This window comes from Phocoena phocoena, chromosome 5 (genome assembly GCF_963924675.1).
Source record: "Phocoena phocoena chromosome 5, mPhoPho1.1, whole genome shotgun sequence".
Taxonomy (NCBI): Eukaryota; Metazoa; Chordata; class Mammalia; order Artiodactyla; family Phocoenidae; genus Phocoena; species Phocoena phocoena.
Window position 1 is genome coordinate 100,389,477 of NC_089223.1, and position 18,840 is coordinate 100,408,316.

An 18,840-nucleotide genomic window follows, 5' to 3' on the forward strand; every position below is an offset into this window, starting at 1 on the left:
GGTCTCTGAGAGCCTCAAGGCAGAGTCCTGCCACCGACCTGAGTGGGACAAGCTGCGGACGGAGGAGGCACTGAGATGTGGGGTCGATTCTCAGTTCTCCTGGCTCCTTCTGGCGCCATGACGTTGCTGTGATTGCTGTGGGCTTCACCGCATCCCTCAGGAAACAGCTGCCCCCAGAGAGCAGGATAAACCGCTGCTCTTAGAGCTTTGCACCCGCTCCCACCTGCTCCCTGATCTCAGTGCAGGATTGCTCAACAGAGTGTACCGCTGGGAAGTGAAAGTACCGTTATCATAAACAGAAACATCAGTCTTTGAGAGAAGCCTGATGTTTTAGTTCAGATTTTTTGAGCTCACGTGGGCAGCTGTCCTTAGTGACCCACCAAGGAATGAAAGTGACCCCAGAAAATGTCCTCTGGGTAAAGTCAGTGCCACCCGGCGCGCTGTCCTTTCCCAAGCCCTCTCACTGCAGGCAGCCCTGTGTGCATAAGCCTTCCCCTAGCCTGGGAGGCCCCTGCCCCAGGGAAGGCTCTACACTGTTTACTCTTGAAAGTGGAGCCAGCCTTGGCCTTGCTCTGATCCCGGCCACGCTTCCTCCATCACACAAATTCAGCAGATGCAGCAGAAGGGCTCGGGATTGGCATGGAGCCATTAGTGAGGATTCTGATTACACAAGCCACCGGGCCCTGCTGATTTAAACAATCGCATGTGTTCAGAATTGCCTTCACCTGCTGCCTTTTCTTACTTAAATAGTTCTTTACAGTCCTCTGCAAAGATGGTTCAAAGGGTAATTATCTCATAATTGTTGTCCTTTAAAAACATTAGATTGAGCCACTTGGTGCTTTTCATTCTGTTGTTTTCTTTGCCATCTATCTCTCTGCATAGCTCTCAATACTCAAAAATTTCCACTTTTTCTGAAGAATGCTTTTCCTTGTCAATTTTTGGAATGTTGCAATTCCTTTCTTACAACAATTATTTAGCAGCCTAGTTGTTACAAAAATCTGAATTTTAATTGCTATTATTGTCCTTTTATTTTTCTCTTCAAGCTAATTCATCATACTACTGTTGATTGAACTAATTTTGTTGAACTCCTATGCATTGAGGGTCTAACCCTGTGTCAGATGGACTGAGGTATTTTTCTGCAATATCTCATTTAATTCTTACAGCCACTCTACATGTTAGGAAGCATACCCTATCTTTGGATGGGAAATAATAAGACCCAGGGAGGCATGTAGCTTTTCCGTGATCAAATAACTAAGCCAGGATTTAAACTCCGGCAGATATCAACTCACTTGCTTTGATCTTCCCACACCGTTCTATTTATTTCTCTATTTTTCTGTTTATATACTTTACCCTGGATGTCAGTTAAAAGCGTTGAGCTTGGTTTTTGTCCTCATCAGACCTCTGAATGTTTCTTAGGTATTTTTTTCATGAAGCATGTCACAAACTTCCTCTTCCTGGCCTCCTTTAAGTTGCTAAAACAGTGTCTACCACAGAGCTTCTTCCATCTCATTGGGCTGTAAGTATATATTTCCACATCCATCTTTCCCCTTCCACAGTGGTCTCCTGGAGCCTGAGGGGGGACCTGTCTCCTTCCTGTATCCCTGGGCAATGCCCGGAAGGGACCTGCCCTCAGGAGGCCTGGTGTCTGTGTCCTGAGCAAATCACGTAGACTCCTGGGTGGTGTCTGAGGGAAGAAGGAGAGTAATATGTGTAAGAAGAAATCTTCTTGAAATCTAATTTAGTGACTCACACTAAATGTCTTTCTTCCTATGACTCTAAACATTTGAAGGAGACTTGTGGAAAGCCAAACTATGAATTTCAACACAATCTTCAAAACCTCATTTAATTTGAACACTTGTGCTTTGGCCAAGCCCCTCCTTTTCCCTGGCATGTTGGACACCAATGCTAGTTTGAGTTTGGTCCTAATCTGGAGTACAAAGCCAGGCCTGCACGTTCCTACCAGCTGATGGGGGAATGAAGGTAGTTGTCAAAGTGGGAAAGCAGTGTGGCTCAATGATCAAGGGGGACACAGTCAGATTTTTTCTTTGACAACTTTGGAAACTCATTGTCATGGAAGCATCACATGGGCAGGACCTCAAGACACGTGTTAGCTTCATTAGTGCATTGATGGCCTTGAGAGGGTGTGAAAGTTGCAGGAAGTCTTGAAAACTTAGTTCATCATTGGAGCTATCTCTCTCTCTCTCTCACACACACACACACACCCACACACACACACACACACACAATTTTATGTAGCAAATTCCTTTCAGAAGGAACTGGAATGGGGAATCCCATGGATGAGCCCTACTGAAGTTCCATCAAATCTAATCAACACCAGAAAACAAAGAGCAATGCAGAAAATCACATGAAGACTCCCTCTTCCAATGCCTTTGCTTTTTCCTTCTTGTTCACTAAGAATTGGAGAAAGAAATACAGTTATTGGGACATGATAACTCATTCCCACGCCATTTTCCATCTTTGATTTTGAAACACAAACAAGCTATTTCTAAATGTAACTCTGTTACAATTCTTCTCATCTCTTGACACATTAATAAGACCAAAATAATTTGATGTGTGATGTATGTCTTCCCATTATTCTGTTGTCTATGAATCTTTCTGCTAATAAGCAGCATATCTGTAGCCATCTCTCAGCCCTAACCTTAGTGCAGTCATCACATATTTTGCCCCCTCTCCCTCCATTTGCCTCCCAGTACACCCTACACCCCTGCGTGTACCTGAGTTATTTGAGGGAAGGAACAGGATGCAAGCTGTATCTCCAATTCCCCAGTGCCTGATACACAGCTAGTCTATTTAGGGCTTGTCTGAATTGTGGCTACGCTGAGCAGGCTGATAATTGGGTTTTTGCACGTCCTACTATTCTTCAAAGGTTGCATCTTCATTTATTTAGGGAGAGACTGAGTGTTATGTGTGGTCAGAACCAAGAAAATGGACCCCTGTGGCAGCCCTCAGCCCTTTTCTGTTGTCTTAGGCAATTTTGCTCACTCCCAAACTTACATCCCTCTCTTACACAAGCAAAAGCCCTAGAGTCCACTGCTTCTATCCAGCCTAGAAGGTCCTGAAGCTGACCCTTTGGAGTTGGGTGTGGGGAAGGCTTATCTCAGCACACACAACCCCTCAGCCCCTACCCCAGCCTGAAGGGCTTGGTTTAAATGTATATCTTCTTATCACTGAGAAGCCTTTTATATAATGCTATTTTTCTTCATCTTGTTTTGTTCTAGTGGTGACTAAGCATCCTTTGGAGATGGTTCTCTAATCTAGCTGATCCATCTCTTAATCAGGTGCTACGTTCAATTAATATTTGTTGAATGAACGCTGGATACGATCTGAATAGAACCAGAGCAGCAGGTAGTTTGGGAGACCCTACCCAAGGGGACAGTCTTTCCTGCTAGAAGCTGTATTATTTTCCCTTATATCAAAAGGACTTTGGCAGTGTAGAAATTCAAGACATGTTGCTACCTTTAACCCATGAAATGTTAGACTGATGCCAAGTGACAAAGCTTTATGATTTACTTTTAACAGTAATTGTTTTGTTTGGAATTTTGGATAATAGTATCTTGCTTTGATAGTCAAGAATGTTTCTTAATTCTCTAAAGCCTTTGCGTTGCAGATAGATATAAGAGGGCGGATGTTCTTAGCATTTGTGGTCCGATTGTTTCCTTTTGTAAAAGAGGCTTAGAGTATTTCTTTGTCTTGGCCAAGGTCACACAGAAGTCAGGACAGAACTTGGGACTAGACCCCAGCTCCTGACCCCAGTTCAGCACCATGCTCACTCTTGTGCACTGGTCCTTTCAAGCAAAGGTGACTTTGTGGAGATGCATTTTATGTGCCTGAAATGATCGGTGTTAGCAATATTGACTACCTGAATAAGACCTTTATCAGCCACTACAGTGGAAAACAGAGTTCTGCCAGGGCTGATGATGACATTTGGTGAGGGTTTTCCATATGCCAGGCCCTCTTCTTAGCGCTCATGTAGTAAATATCTCCTTTAAGCCTCATGACAATCCTACAGAATTAATACTGTAACCATCCCTACATTTCAGGTAAAAAAAAAAAAAACAGATGAAGCACACAGAGAACACATAACTTGCTCTTGGTCACACAGAGGGAGTAAGGGATGGAGATGGGATTCAAACCCACACTCTTAACCACCAGCCTGCTCCCTCTGAGCTCTTGTAATTCATCTTAGGATTCCTGAATGTCTCCCTTAGATGCCAGATCATTTCAAATATGTTATTTAACTAATAATAAATTGAAAATATTTTAAAAGAAGAAACCATAAATCACTCTGCAGCAACATTCAGAAAGAATAAATGACCAGGCTGATGATGATTGAACTTATTGTAGTGTTATATTTAATCTGAAGATACTGAAATTATAACAAGAGATAACAAGAGATCACAGAGAAGCTTGTGTCAAGTGCAAGATCTTTTCGATAGATTAAATGGCATTTAAAGATTTCAAGATGACTGAGATAATAAGGTAGGTGTTTCCTGTTTAAAGTAAATTCATTATAGATAAGTTCAAGCTCAAATCAGAGGCACATGAGACACTAATTCATTTTTTAAAACCTGAAGCTTAAGAATAAAGGAATATTTAACTTGAATAGTGTTTTTAAAAAAATTTTAAGGGATGAACAGAAATCACAGCCCTATGTGTATGCGGGGGGATGGAGGAAAAAGCCATGCACCACCATTGCTGTATTCAGTGCTGTTACAGGAACAGCAGCAATTTAATTCAAAAAAGGAAGAAAAAAAATACAGACAATGTAAAATCAAAACCAGCCATGGCACCATGCTTTAATTCTGTCCATGCCTGTTTCCCCCTCAGCGACTTGCAGGCAGGGATGTCAGTCCTCACTGCACCCCCAGTGTGTTTCAAGGTCAGTACTAAGCTGTCACTTAAATGTCTGCCTTTAAATGATCATGTTAAACCAAAAACATGCATAACCAAAGCAAAGACAAAATCAAGCTCTTAGACCAAAAGATAGCAGTAGTTTCCAAGATTTTTCATTAACTTGCCCCATCTTGGAGTCTGTGAGTGGCATTGCTGGGATTCAAGCTCAGCACTTTTTGCTTTGTTCCATTGCCATGGCTCTTTTCCCTCCACTGTGTTTCCGAATCTCAAGTCGTGGCCCCTGCTGGCTCCTGCAGCCTCATATCTGTCACCCTCCCCCATAGACTGTACCTCCACAGCCAACCCCAGCACTGGCCGAGTCCTCGCAACCTGCCCTGCCCTGCCCTGATTCTGCTACAAACTCCATTTGGGATGATTGTCCCTGGGGGACTGCCTGCTGAGCAGACCCCAAGCCTCCTCTCAGGTTATACCCGGCCATTGATCACCTTTTAGTAGAATGGCACCAGGCCCTCCCTGGTCTTCTACCTGTGTGGCCTCTCTCCCCTGGGCTCTGATGCAACTGTACCTGATCCTGCCCACACTGAACACGGTAATAGGTCTCCTTCCGCCTGTATCTTCTACTTTACAGGGTGCTCTGAGGACGGTGACTGGGTTATTTCTGTGTCCCTGGGAACTCATTACAATCTTAGAAACGTCATAGGTGCCTTGTAAAAGTTTGGGGGGGCACCTGTGGGCAAAGTATAGACCTGAGGCATCTGCAGACTTGCTTTCTAATCTTTTCTTTTTTTCATCTTCACCTGTCTTGGCAACTGATAGCCATCTATTACATTCATAAATAATAATAATCATGAGTTTTCACATAAATATCCATAGTTCAATCTTGAGAACTCCAAAGATCAGCCCACACGGGTCTCTTGTCCCCAACCACATCTGCCAGAGTCGGCAGCAGCTGGCTCCTTAGACAGACCACGTACACACGTGGCTGCTTGCTGCAGTCCCCACTGGCCAGCAGCCTTCCTAGGTGGATGTCACTTGCCTGATCCAGGAGACCGCTGTGTGCTACCCCTGGGAAAACTTACACAGTGGAAGCAGTCCCAAGCCGACTCTTTTTCTTTACTATTTCTTCTAAGGGCTATGTATGAATCTGTTCAGGTAGCTGTAACAAAATGCCATAGACCGGGTGGCTTAAACAACAACAAAAATGTATTTTTCCCAGCTCTCCAGTCTGGGCAGTCCAAGACCAAGATGCCAACAGATTCAGTTCCTGGTGAGAGCTCTGTCCTGGATGCAGATGGTTGCTGTCTCCTAGTGTGCTCAAGTGGCAGACAGAGTACCAATCTCTCTTCCTCTTTTCATAAGGACACTCATCCCATTGTGGGTCTTATCCTCAGGACTCCATCTAAATTTAATTACCTCCCAAAGGCCCCATCTCCAAATATCCACCGCACTGGGGATAAGGGCTTCAACCTCTGAATTTTGGGGGGAAACAAAATTCTCTCTGTACAGTCTGGCTCAAGAAATGAGACAAATCTGCCCTCTACCTTTGCCCACCCAGGGGAAGAATTCACTTTGGCTTGTATATATGTATTTTCAGCTGCAAAAGTATTCTAATGTTCCCTGTCCCAACATAAAAGAAACACAGATTCCCATGTGTTTGGGCCCTGGTGGCATGGGAATCAGGAGACCTTGCTTTCTGATTCATTTCAGCCCCTACACACTTGACCTTGGGATTCCCGTTCTGTGCCCACCTGTTTCTCCATCAACAGGGATACGGACAGGACAAGATGACAGCGCAGGGTTCTTTGGCCTCTGATGCTCTGTGTGTCTTTCCTTGCCATTTCTGGGGGAAATGTATGGATTTCATAGGTGCTGGCCATCTGTGGGGTGATGATGACCGTCCACCTCAGCCAGGGAGGTTCCCACAGTCAGATGGTACCTGTTGGGAGGTTGGGTCACAGCTGGAGCAGGGATCGAGCCATGCATACCCAAGTGCACTGAGGCAGCCCAGCTCCTGTCTCCTGTCTGCTAGCATGGCCCTCTTTTCCACTCAGCCGCACTGAGTAATAAGAGAGGCCCTGTCTGCCCTCCTGTCACAGAACTCTGCCTGTGCCAGTGTGTTTCTGCTTCTAATGAAGGATTTATTTAGGTCACTGCTGCCTTCTGTGCACAGCACCGCAGATTAAACATGTTGAGGAGAAGTAGCCCCTCCTCAGCCCTCCTGGGGGCCTCCCCACTGCACACATATGGCTGCCCATCACTCAGGCAGGGGGTATTCATGGAGGACCCTCTGTGTGCCCCCTCCCCAGATAGAGAGCCTGGATTGCTTCTGTGTGTCACTGTCCTTTCTTCTGTAAGCCTCTGTCTGGTTGAGTCACTGCAGTACTTTGGATCATGAACAAATGCGTTTGACTAATTATCATCCTTGATTCCCATTATACCACACAGCCTTCTTTTTTAGGGACAGAAATAGCTACCACGATTGAAGGGCTTGCCTTGGGCCAGGCAATATGGCAACTTCGTAAGCACCACACAGACTGTTCTATTTAATCCTCAAAATTGGTATATATTGGGCCAAGGCATTCAATCTAAGGCTCTGAGATTTCAATACTGTCTTGTGGATTTTAAGTTGTACAGCTGAGGTTTGAGCCTGGGTTTTTGGCTCTAATCCTCTGAATTCCAACATCTCCCCTCTGCCCGCCTCCACAGATAACACCACCTCTGTGACGGGACTGATCCCTCTCTATTTGGTCTACTGCAGGTGGTTCCAAACCTGGATTTAAAAACAAACTGCCCCAACAATCACAAGAAACAAAAAACACAGGCACATCAGCCTTCACAGCCCAAGGCCAAGGGCATCAGGGTCTGAATGTGAATGAACACAGTTGTTCCAAGCTCACTGAGTTCTTGCCATTCTGAGGGCTATGGGTGGGCAGACCAGTTCTCCTGGGAGCTTATTGAAACACAGACTCGCAGGCCTCTCCCCAGAACTCTTGGATCAGAATCTGCATTTTGAGCTACATCTCTGGCGGATCGGTGTGCATGTATAAGTTTTCAAAGCACTGTTGCTGGTGATTGTCATGGGGCAGACAGAGCTCCTGGGGGGATGCTTTAGTCACCTCCCACTTGCAACTCCTTTCTAGATGCTTCAACCCTAATCTCTCACTAATTTGGAAAACAACGTTGTATGCGTTGACTTCAGACTACCTAGGGGACAGTTTTCCTTTATCATCCTCATAGTATCATGGAATTCTCAGAAGCTCGGTAAAACACTGTGACTGAAATCTTCTGGCCCTAAAGCCTTGCCCCACCATGCTGCCCTCCCTGGTTGGCCCAGGTCCCTCCTTCCTTCAATCCTGAAGAATTACATTTATTATGCAGGTAACCTTTCGTATATATGGAACCTCCCAGCCGTGCCATGGAAGCAACAGAGCATAGAAAGTCTGGAAGAGGGAGTGTTGGAAGAGTCCTGATCTTTTTCAAGGGGAAAACAGGGCCAATTACTCCTCCTTTTCCCAGATAGCCAACGTGACCCAGAGAAACTTATTAACATTATGTGGACTGACCTGGGGTCTTTTCTACCCTGGACTCTTTCCACCCCATCCTACCTCACAGCAATTACCATAAGTAAACCCAAACAGAAGTGAATGTCAACACTGGATGACAAGTGTCATGTGTAGGCAATTTCAAGAAAATAAATATTAATGCAAGTCTTGAGATCTCACTGTCCTTCTGTAGACTGACAGGCATGAGCTAAATCTGTTTCCTCTTTCTTGGTTTCCAAGATGATCTGCCAAGGATAGAAATTTGACAGCTCTGCCATGCACTCTTAAGTTAGCAGTGCAAAGGTAAAAGAGAAGACATTTTTTTCTCCTAAAGATGAACAAAAAATCGTATACTGTTGATTGCTTAGAAGTTTGGTTGGATATGGAAATGACAGTTCTGATCAAACTGTCTTGGCTCAGGTATCAGTGCATTCCAGAAAATTAAATCACTCAATACTCGGGGATGCTTGGAGAGAAACAATTCTTGTAGAGCAGCACAAGAGCTCTTATCCTTCCTGCTATGTTATCATCATTCTTTGGAGTAAGCTCTCCCCTCTGCCGGGAATGCACTTGCCACTGCCCACAGAAGGCATCTCCATTCAAAGGCAAAGCAGCACAATGGGCTTTACAGATGGCCTGCGGAATTTTAGTCATCACACTTCCTGGTTCTGTGACCTTGAGAAGGTCATTTAACCTTAATAGCATGTTTCCATGTCTGCCTTGGGGAGAGAGACAGGCCATTAACATTCGTTGAATGCCCACCGAGTGCCAGGCACTGCACTATCTCTTTGGTGTGGGTAATCTTACTGAGTCACGATGGCATCCCTGTGAAGTAGATTTTAGCCCATTTTGCAGAACGGCACATTGAGCCCCAGGGAGGTGAGAAACTTAGCTGAGGTCAGTTAGGTATAAGAATTCTAGCCTGGTTCTGTCCAATTACAAAAGCTTTGCTTTTCTACTACTGCACACTGCCTTTTCATTGCTTAAAAAATATATAAAATAAAAGGAGACTAACCACCTCTTACTATCGTTACAAGTATTAGAGGAGATAATTTATACACGAGTGCCTACCGCCTGATACACAGTGGGCACCCAGGGAGGAATCTATTTCTTTTCAACCCTTTTGTCAGATCCCTTAGACGACTTGGGTCCCCATGTTTTGATCGTCCCTGTTATCCAAGGAGATTCTCACCTGTGCCAGCTGGGTCACCGTCTTTTGTTGAGAGGCTGGGAAGTTTTTCCTGCAGACACAGGGACCACAGGCGTCACTGTTCCCGATGCACTGAATTTCCCTCCTGTTAAATATTCTAGTTATTTCATTTTATCCGCAAATATACTCCAGTGGTGAGACTGAGAGCAAATATATTGTATTAGTTACATTTGAAATCTGGGTCATGATGTGAATTATGTAGTAAGAAGACTTAAGGAGAAAATTAAAATATTTTTGAAGGGTGATTTCACTGCTTCCCCTCCTTTTGTAATGAAAATATGTTTTAGACTCTCAGTGATCTTGTCCAATCGCCATGAGAAAGTTTGAGTCCCCCTCTTAACATCTGGTTTCTGCTTGACCCTCTAGGGAGGGAAAACTCACTACTTTTTGACACAGACATTTTCATAAAGGGACAGACTGTTAAGTTTCTCTTTCTGCTGAATTAAAAGCCTTTCTCAGTGCCTTCAATCATTTGCCTGACTTTCCACAACATTCAATGTATTCATTCAGCAAATAGCATCTCTAGTACGCACTGTGTACTAGCAATCATGCCAGCCCCAGAGGATGCAGCAAAGAAAGACAGGACATCGATAAGGAAGCTCTGAATTAACATTGTTGGGTGGAGAGGCAGGCAGTAAACAAGCAAACAATTTTGGATAGTATATGAGGAATATAAAACAAGATGATGTCAAAGAAAGTGATTAAAGGAGAGTGGGGGCGCTGACATTGCGGGAAAGCCAACATTTGAAATAAAATCTGAATGACAAGAGAGAGCCAGCCTCGCAAAGCTTGGGGCTAGCATCCTGGAAAGAGGGAGTATTAAATGCCAAGGCTCAGAGCTGGTGTGAGCTTGGTGTGTTCAAATGAACAGAAAAATCAGGGCTTGGCTTAAAGGAGGCGGGAGGGGCAGGCAGGTCCCATCCTAGGTTCCTCCCTGACCTGAAGAGGAGTTTCGATTTAATTTTCTTTTTTTTTTTTGCGGTACGCGGACTTCTCACTGTTGTGGCCTCTCCCGTTGCGGAGCACAGGCTCCGGACACATAAGCTCAGCGGCCATGGCTCATGGGCCCAGCCGCTCCGCGGCATGTGGAATCTTCCCAGACCGGGGCACGAACCCGCGTCCCCTGCATCGGCAGGCAGACTCTCAACCACTGCGCCACCAGGGGAGCCCTCGATTTAATTTTTAATGCAAGGAAATCTCCATCTGGAAAATCCTGTGTCCTCTCCCATGTGTTCCCAATGCCTGGTGTATGGTCAGCATCTTCATGGTGGGGCCCAAGGACGCCTAGTGCTGCTGATGGGAAAGACTCTTGTCTTTGGAATTCTTGAAACTCTGGGCTTGGTTTATCACTGCAGGATGAAGCAAACAGCCTCCCGGATAAAAGTGAGTGAACAGGGAGTGGGCTGGATCTCTTTTGGGGACCTTTTAACCCATCTACAAAGGGAAGGATGGGGTTCATTTTATGCTCATTCTAGCAAGACTGGGCCATTCCAAGGAATCCTGTTCTTCATCAAAGAATCAGTGGCTGGCATGATGGTTCAACAAGACCAAAGACAAACCAAGGAGCCCCTTAACTACTTATACACTAACTCTGGGTGTTGCCACCTAGTGTAAGGGGTGGTGAGGTTCCTGGCTTTGCCTGCTCAGACTGAGTTTGAGTCCTAGTACTGCCTCTAACTTTCTAGACAAACCACTCTGTTTCTCTGAGCCTCACTTTCTTATAATGATATCAGTTCTATCGAGAATGCAGTGAGCATCACAGGGGTCCTGTGTGCAAAGTTGCCAGCCTAATGTCCGCTTAGTGGCGAGGGCAGATGGCAGCTGCCATCATTGCTTTTGGGAGGAATGTGGTTCGGGTTCCAGGTTCTGTTGAACAGTCTTTGTCTGTGCCTGTGCCAGCTCAGGGCTCCAGACTTTCAGAAGATTCCTTTGATAGTACCTAGTTTACTTCTGGGGGGAGAATAATCAACTTATCTTTGTGCTGCTTGCAAGTTCAAACTTGCCTTCCTGGTCCTTTTCCTGTTTGGGAAGCTCCTAATTTGTGAATGGGGTAGAGTATCTTACTTATTAAGAAAGCACTTTCCACAATTAAAGGGATTTCCGAGTAAGAACTGCAACACTGCTCAGTGTTCTAATATCTCTTTGCTGTCCACCTCAGTTGCCAGTAGCCACATGTGGCCTTGAGATGTCCTGTAAGAGTAAATGTATACACACTGGATTTTGAAAACAAAAAAAATGCAAAATATCTCCTTAATTTTATAGAGTGATTATGGGTTGGAGTGATAACATTTTGGAAATACTGGCTTACATAAAAGATGCCTTTTTAAAAAGGGGCTCCTGGAAAATGTACAAGTGCGTATGTGGGTCATTTTAACACCTATAATAAAAGTAACAATAAGACATGATCTGTCTTAGGGCAAGATATGACTAAGTGTCAGGGACATAAATAAATAGTGGCTGCTATCACCTTTGAGGGGAGTTGCTGTTACTTTCCTGAGCATCTCTAGATCGCCTAAGGAGATTTGAGTTTTTTTCTCCGAATGTAGTAAAACTGTGCATTACACTTTTTATTAACACAACTCATCTGCTGCATAACTCCTATGGGGAAGGCATCGTGGTTGGCATAATGGAGGGGAGAAAGTATTGGTGAAAGTGGGGAATTCATCTCATAACTTAGCTAAAATGTTAGCTATGTAGCATGAATTCAATCAATATTTATTTGATAATTGGAAAAAAAAGTGCATATGTGCTTCACATTACATTTCTATAGGACAGTGCTGATAACCCATCTCACTTCAGTCCCAAAGTAGCCATTTGAGTCAAGTGGAATTATTACCACTTTACAGATGAGGAAACTGAGGCTAAGAGAGTTTACGGCACTTGGACCAAAGTCAAAACTGGAGACAGGATTCCTGACTCCATAGCCTGTGTGATTCCTTTAACTCTTCTACTGAGTAGAACAAATGAATGAGTTTCACCCACGTGCTATATGTATATCCCCTGTGTACCAGCTGATTCTGGAGTTGGCAGCCAGGGCTTGTCACTGCTAGGTAGGTTTTTTCGGGGGGCTTTCTTCTTTAGGATCCCCAAAACACTGCCATTGCTTTAAGACCACATGCTAGGGAGATAGCAATAATAGCAGAGAGTACAGAACTGGAACTCAGGATCCACAGGTTCTAGGCTCTGATTTTCTACCTGATCTTGGGCCTGTCACCTCAGGGCCTCCTCACCCATAAAATGAAAAAAAGGGACTTAATGACATGATGCTCTGATGCTCATAATTCCATTGTCAAGATCAGCTGGCCCAGATGTCCTGGCTTACAGGTTCACCTGAGCTTGGGGATCTTTCCTTTTCTGAGAATGTTACTAAAAGGCACAAAAATTCTATCTGTACCACTGAGAAATTCACATTATCAAACTACAACAGGAAGAACTTGGCTCTCAATGGCCACTGTTGTGTGTGTAACTACATTTTATATATATTTAGATGTACAAATATATGTGTGTATATATACATAATATATATGTGTGTATAATATATACATAAAACTTAGCTAAAGTTTCATACACACACACACACACACACACACACACATGTACATATGAGACTTTAGCTAAGATTTTTTTTTCCATATACCTCAAGTACTTTTGGAATGTAATGTAGATGGCTTAGAATAAGTAAATATACATTTTAGAAACTATTACATTATAAATGAGGAGCTTTTAAACTACAAACTGCCCAGTTTTTTGGTTGTTTGGGAGGGTTTTTGTTTTTGTTTTTTGCTTTGTTTTTGTAAAGGACAAACTATATTTAGTTTCTTGTTTCTGCTGTCTGCTGGTAATTTCCCTTTAGGAAAAAGATCTCAGATGTGCACTGTGCTAATCAAGATGCCTCATAACAGAATGGAAAGAGCACAAATAGTCAGATAATATGAATCTCAGATCTGGGCTCTGACTCTAACCCTTAGATGTTGTAGGATCAGGTTGTTTCCTAAGTCTGGATGCAGAGCTGTATGATGGGGATGACAATACCCACCACAGAGAGTATAGCAGTTTAGTGTGGAGAAGCTACTCTCTCCATCACTTCACCCACCCCACCCCCTGCACACGCACGCACACACACATACATGTGTGCACACACGTACACACGTGTACACACATACATACATACATAAACACACAAAAGCATACACTTGCACCGGCACACACATACCCCAAACATGTAAAAAGCAAGCACAACTGGTCCCTTTGGTCAACCCACATGGGCAGTTGAGAAGGAAATAGAATTTCACTGAAACATACTAAAACGTTCATTTGACTGAAGCAAATGGCCCATTAAATTGGGCTCATCCAATCAGTAAGACCAGCCTTGAGCCCCATCTTGTTTGGCCATCCCTCCTTAAATTTTCCTCTTTCTTTTTCCTAAATAAGTATGTCAGGCGATTTGGCAAGTCCCTTTTCTAGTGTTCTGTGATTTTCTAAAGGTTTCAGCTTTTTAATTGCTTGATCTTTAATATACATTTTACAAAGTGGCTATTACAGTTAATATCTGAGGGAGGTAGATCAATTGGTCTGATCATAAACACGGAAGTCCTGCCTGTTGTTCTTTGTTTACACATTCTAGACAAGTTTTAAGCTAATAAAGTGAATTTTAAACCTGGCATAAAGAAGATGATGGGCCCTCTTGATAGAAAACATTTTTCTGGCTCTGTAAATCCCATAGTCCCCAAACTGGGCCTCTCTGCAACTCTTCCTGAGCTGTGTTTAGACAGAGATTACTTAAAAGAGAGTTTCCAGGACTTCCCTGGTGGTGCAGTGGTTAAGAATCCGCCTGCCAATGCAGAGGACACGGGTTCGAGCCCTGGTCTGGGAAGATCCCACATTTCGCAGAGCAACAAAGCCCCGTGCGCCACAACTACTGAACCTGCGCTCTAGAGCCCGCGAGCCACAACTACTGAAGCCCGCACACCTAGAACCCGTGTTCCACAAAAAGAAAAGCCACTGCATTGAGAAGCCCGCACACCACAATGAAGAGGAGCCCCCACTCGCCGCAACTAGAGAAAGCCCGCGCGCAGCAATGAAGACCCAACGCAGCCAAAAATAAATAAATAAATATAAATAAACTTTTAAAAAAAAAAAGAGAGTTTCCAATCTGCTCTTTCCGGGAGAGGGTCAAACATGGATTGCTGCTTATCAGACTCCTAAAAACAACAACCATAGCTCATGTGTCTTTGGGAACTCCATGCCATGTAGCCCAGCAGTGCCCGTGTTCCTGAGGGACTTTAATGCCCAAATGTGATAAGTCTCAGTTAAAGAGAAAAAGGTATAAAGGAGGCAGTTCACGGGAAGAGCCCTGAATTTCGAATTTTAAATTTGGACCGTGAATTTTGAAGTGGACTAAATTTTTGTGTCCTTGTGTTTCTATAACTGTCCTGCGTTTCTCCCTTACACTGTAGTGTTAAAATGACAATCCACTGAGCAGACTGCGAGACCTGTTCTTGATAAATAGTAAACCTTTGCATGCATGAAGTTTTTTTGCTCTTTCCAATAACCTCGCCTGTTTATCCCTCTAGGCCCACTTCAAACATTTGCTTTACTTGGAAGACATCCCTGATCATTTCAGGCAAAATGAATGAACACAGGCCCTCACAGTACTCTCCCTAAATTATAATCGTAACATATATGGCACTGATGCTTGCAGTCCGGTTGTATCAATTAACCTTTGCCAAATTGGTGCTGTAATACAAACCACCCCAAAACTCACTGGCTTCAAACCACAAGCATGCATTCTCACTCCTGAGGGAGATGGCTGGGCTGCATACAGGGGGCTGATGGGGCAGCTCTACTGCAGGTGTCTCTCGTCTTCCTCCTGGGACCAGCAGCTGGCTGGCCAGGGCATGTTCTTCTCGTGGCAAAAAAAAAAAAAAAAAAAAAAAAAATCAAATTGCTAGGAAGTACACTCCCCCTACAAAGAGGCTAGAGCAAGAATTGGATTCAGGGAAGAGTAAAGAATTGTAGTTAATCATTCAATCTTTCAAACAGGTTCACCTGCCCTGTTAGATCAGGAGCCCCTGGTGGGTTGGAAACAATGCCTGCTTCCGTATCGCTTGCCCCTCTGCCTGGGGCTGGCAGCTGGTAGATATTCTCTGATGTTTGCCAAGGTCCAAAAGTCCTTCCCAACCTTTTCCTTTATAGCAGATGTTGGCAAACTATGACTGCAGACCAAAGCTTGGCCTGGTTTTAGTGCCAACAGAGCTGTAAAAATACAAATGTTTGAAAAAAATTAAAAGAAGAAGACTATTTAATGACCCATGAAAATTATATGAAATTCAAATGTCAGTGTCCATAAATAAAGTTTTATTGGGACACAATCACACCCATTTCTCTGTGTATCGTCTATGGGCGCTTTAGAGCAAAAGAGCATAGCTGGAGTTGCCATAGAGACTATATGTCCCCAAAAGCCTAAAACATTTACTCTCTTGCCTGTACAGAAACCATTCGCCGCCCCTGCTTCATAGGATAAAGGAACCCCAGGAGGAGAAAGCCCCAGGAGGTGAATGTCGTGCCCAAGACGACAGAGTTGTCAGCTTGATTAAGCCCAGTATTTATGTGGGGTTAATACTTCTCCCCTTTGTTTCCTAGTAATCGGAAGCCTGCGACACCCATGTGTCACTGATCTGGAGGCATCCCTCGCGGCAGCGCTTCATGACCCAGCGGCGCCCCGCCCAGTGAAGCCACCGTGGTGTCCAGCATGGCCGCGCTGCTTCTGGGCGCGGTGATGCTGGTGGTCCAGCTCCAGCTAGTGCCTTCCCGCCCCGCCGTGCCCGGGGCCGAGCTGGGCCAGCTGGAGCTTGTGAGGAAAGGGGCGACCTTGCAGGACGAGATCCGGGAAGGCGCGGCCCCCAACGGCTCCGCCCAGCAGCTGCCGCAGACCATCATCATCGGTGTGCGCAAGGGGGGCACACGCGCGCTACTGGAGATGCTCAGCCTGCATCCCGACGTGGCGGCTGCAGAGAACGAGGTGCACTTCTTCGATTGGGAGGAGCATTACAGCCAAGGCCTGGGCTGGTACCTCAGCCAGATGCCCTTCTCCTCCCCGCACCAGCTCACGGTGGAAAAGACCCCCGCGTACTTCACATCGCCCAAAGTGCCTGAGCGGGTCCACAGCATGAACCCGTCGATCCGGCTGCTGCTCATCCTGCGGGACCCGTCAGAGCGCGTGCTGTCCGACTACACCCAAGTGTTCTACAACCACATGCAGAAGCACAAGCCCTACCCGTCCATCGAGGAGTTCCTGGTGCGTGATGGCCGGCTCAACGTGGACTACAAGGCTCTCAACCGCAGCCTGTATCACATGCATATGCAGAACTGGCTTCGCTTCTTCTCGCTGCGCCGCATCCACATCGTGGACGGCGACCGCCTCATCAGGGACCCCTTCCCCGAGATCCAAAAGGTCGAGAGGTTCCTGAGGCTGTCGCCGCAGATCAATGCCTCGAACTTCTACTTTAACAAAACCAAGGGCTTTTACTGCCTGCGGGACAGCGGCCGGGACCGCTGCTTACACGAGTCCAAAGGCCGGGCGCACCCGCAAGTCGACCCCAAGCTCCTCAATAAACTGCATGAATATTTTCACGAGCCAAATAAGAAATTCTTCGAGCTTGTCGGCAGAACATTTGACTGGCACTGATTTGCGATAAGCTAGGCTCAGAACCTTTCCTATTGTAAGTTCTAGTGTACATCTAGGGGGGAAAGAGAATTTTAAAAGGGCATTTAAGCTATAATTTATTTGTAAAATCCATAAATTACTTCTGTACAGTATTAGATTCACAATTGCCATATATACTAGTTATATTTTTCTACTTGTTAAATTGAGGGCATTTTGTATTGTTTTTCATGGTTGTTAACATGTGTAATATGTCTCTATATGAAGGAACTAAAATATTTCACTGCAAAAAAAAAAAAAATTCTGGAGATGCTGTCTTTTTTGAATGTAATTAACTTGCCCCCAACTCAAGATAGCTGTCTGTGTTCACTCACTGCACATATTCCTTTATTACTTACTTAAAAAAAAAAATGTTTTTCATAGCTGTTATACTCCTCTCCCATTCTCTCCCTTCTTCATTACCTTTTAAAATTTTTAATGGCTCGCTGTGGTCATCAGATTTATTTTTTTACTTGCATCGTGAGATTTCTCTTCATTGAGATCCCCTATTATTTTTGGAGGTGATAGTCTCACCCATTCCCAACTTCAGCAAGCACCTGAATGTGGATTTTAACCCCATGTAAACTCCAAGTGGACAATTAAGCTGGAGAAGTAGTTACTAACCAGCAAGAGGCTTGCCTCAGAGAGTGCTTGCACTTACTTCTGACTGCAGCAATATGTGAAACTACAATAAAGGGAATTAAACCATTGGTCTTCAGAACGATCTTGGGGCTGTGTACTTTGCCCCAGGTGGCAGTGGGTCTCTGGAAAGCCACTTAGAATAGAAAAGGGGAATTGCAAAACCTATGCATGTCCCTATTTGTAAAAAGCTGACTAAAGTGGTAACTGTTTCCTTGAGTTGGGAGTCTATTAATCTATTTCCTGAAATATAAATATTATACTCCATATACTTTGAGACATAGGTGTATGTATGTTTAAAAATCAACTCTGGAGTCCTGAAGGTGAAAGGAAATTTAAACTCCCAAGGGTTGCAATTGAAAAGAGAAAAGTGCAAAGCAAATGGTGAAAGGTAAAGAATCCCTTGCACCTGCCTCGATAGGCCAGAGGCCCAATTTCAGTTTCACTTCTGCCCCGAACAACTGGGTTGTTAGAAGTGATAGAATAAGCCCTTCTGTGCCTCAGTTTTCTCATGTGTTCTTCATTCAGTCAGCCTTTTACAGAATTAAATAAATCGGATATTTTTTCTTATTATGAATGAAATAGACACTATATATAGGAACTCATTGAAATTTCCCCCAAGCAACCCCAGGAAGAAGGAATTATTACAGCAAGTTCAAAGAGGAAGAAATAGGCATGGAGAAGATAAGGAACTTGAGCAAGTTCACACTGGCTATAAGCCAGAGCTCAGAGTCCACTTAAAGCCAAAGCACAGGGTTTTTGGGTTGTGTTTTTTTTTTTTTTTTCCTACACAATTTTTTCTAAATTCAAATGGAAAGGCCCAGACTCAGAGACAGTTCTTCCTGACATATTCCTTCCCTGGTGCCAAATGT

The 18,840-nt window shown here is 44.4% G+C and overlaps 1 protein-coding gene across 1 annotated transcript in view; it reads left to right on the forward strand.

Annotated features, from left to right (window-relative positions):
* HS3ST1 (heparan sulfate-glucosamine 3-sulfotransferase 1) overlaps positions 1–17,641 on the forward strand; it is a 30,055-nt gene extending 12,414 nt beyond the window's left edge. Inside the window, exon 2 of the mRNA XM_065878020.1 lies at positions 16,270–17,641. Within this exon, the coding sequence (XP_065734092.1) occupies positions 16,379–17,314 (936 nt within the window). The 5' untranslated portion in view covers positions 16,270–16,378 and the 3' untranslated portion in view covers positions 17,315–17,641. The remainder of the gene's footprint in view (positions 1–16,269) is intronic.
* Positions 17,642–18,840: the final 1,199 nt, after the last annotated feature.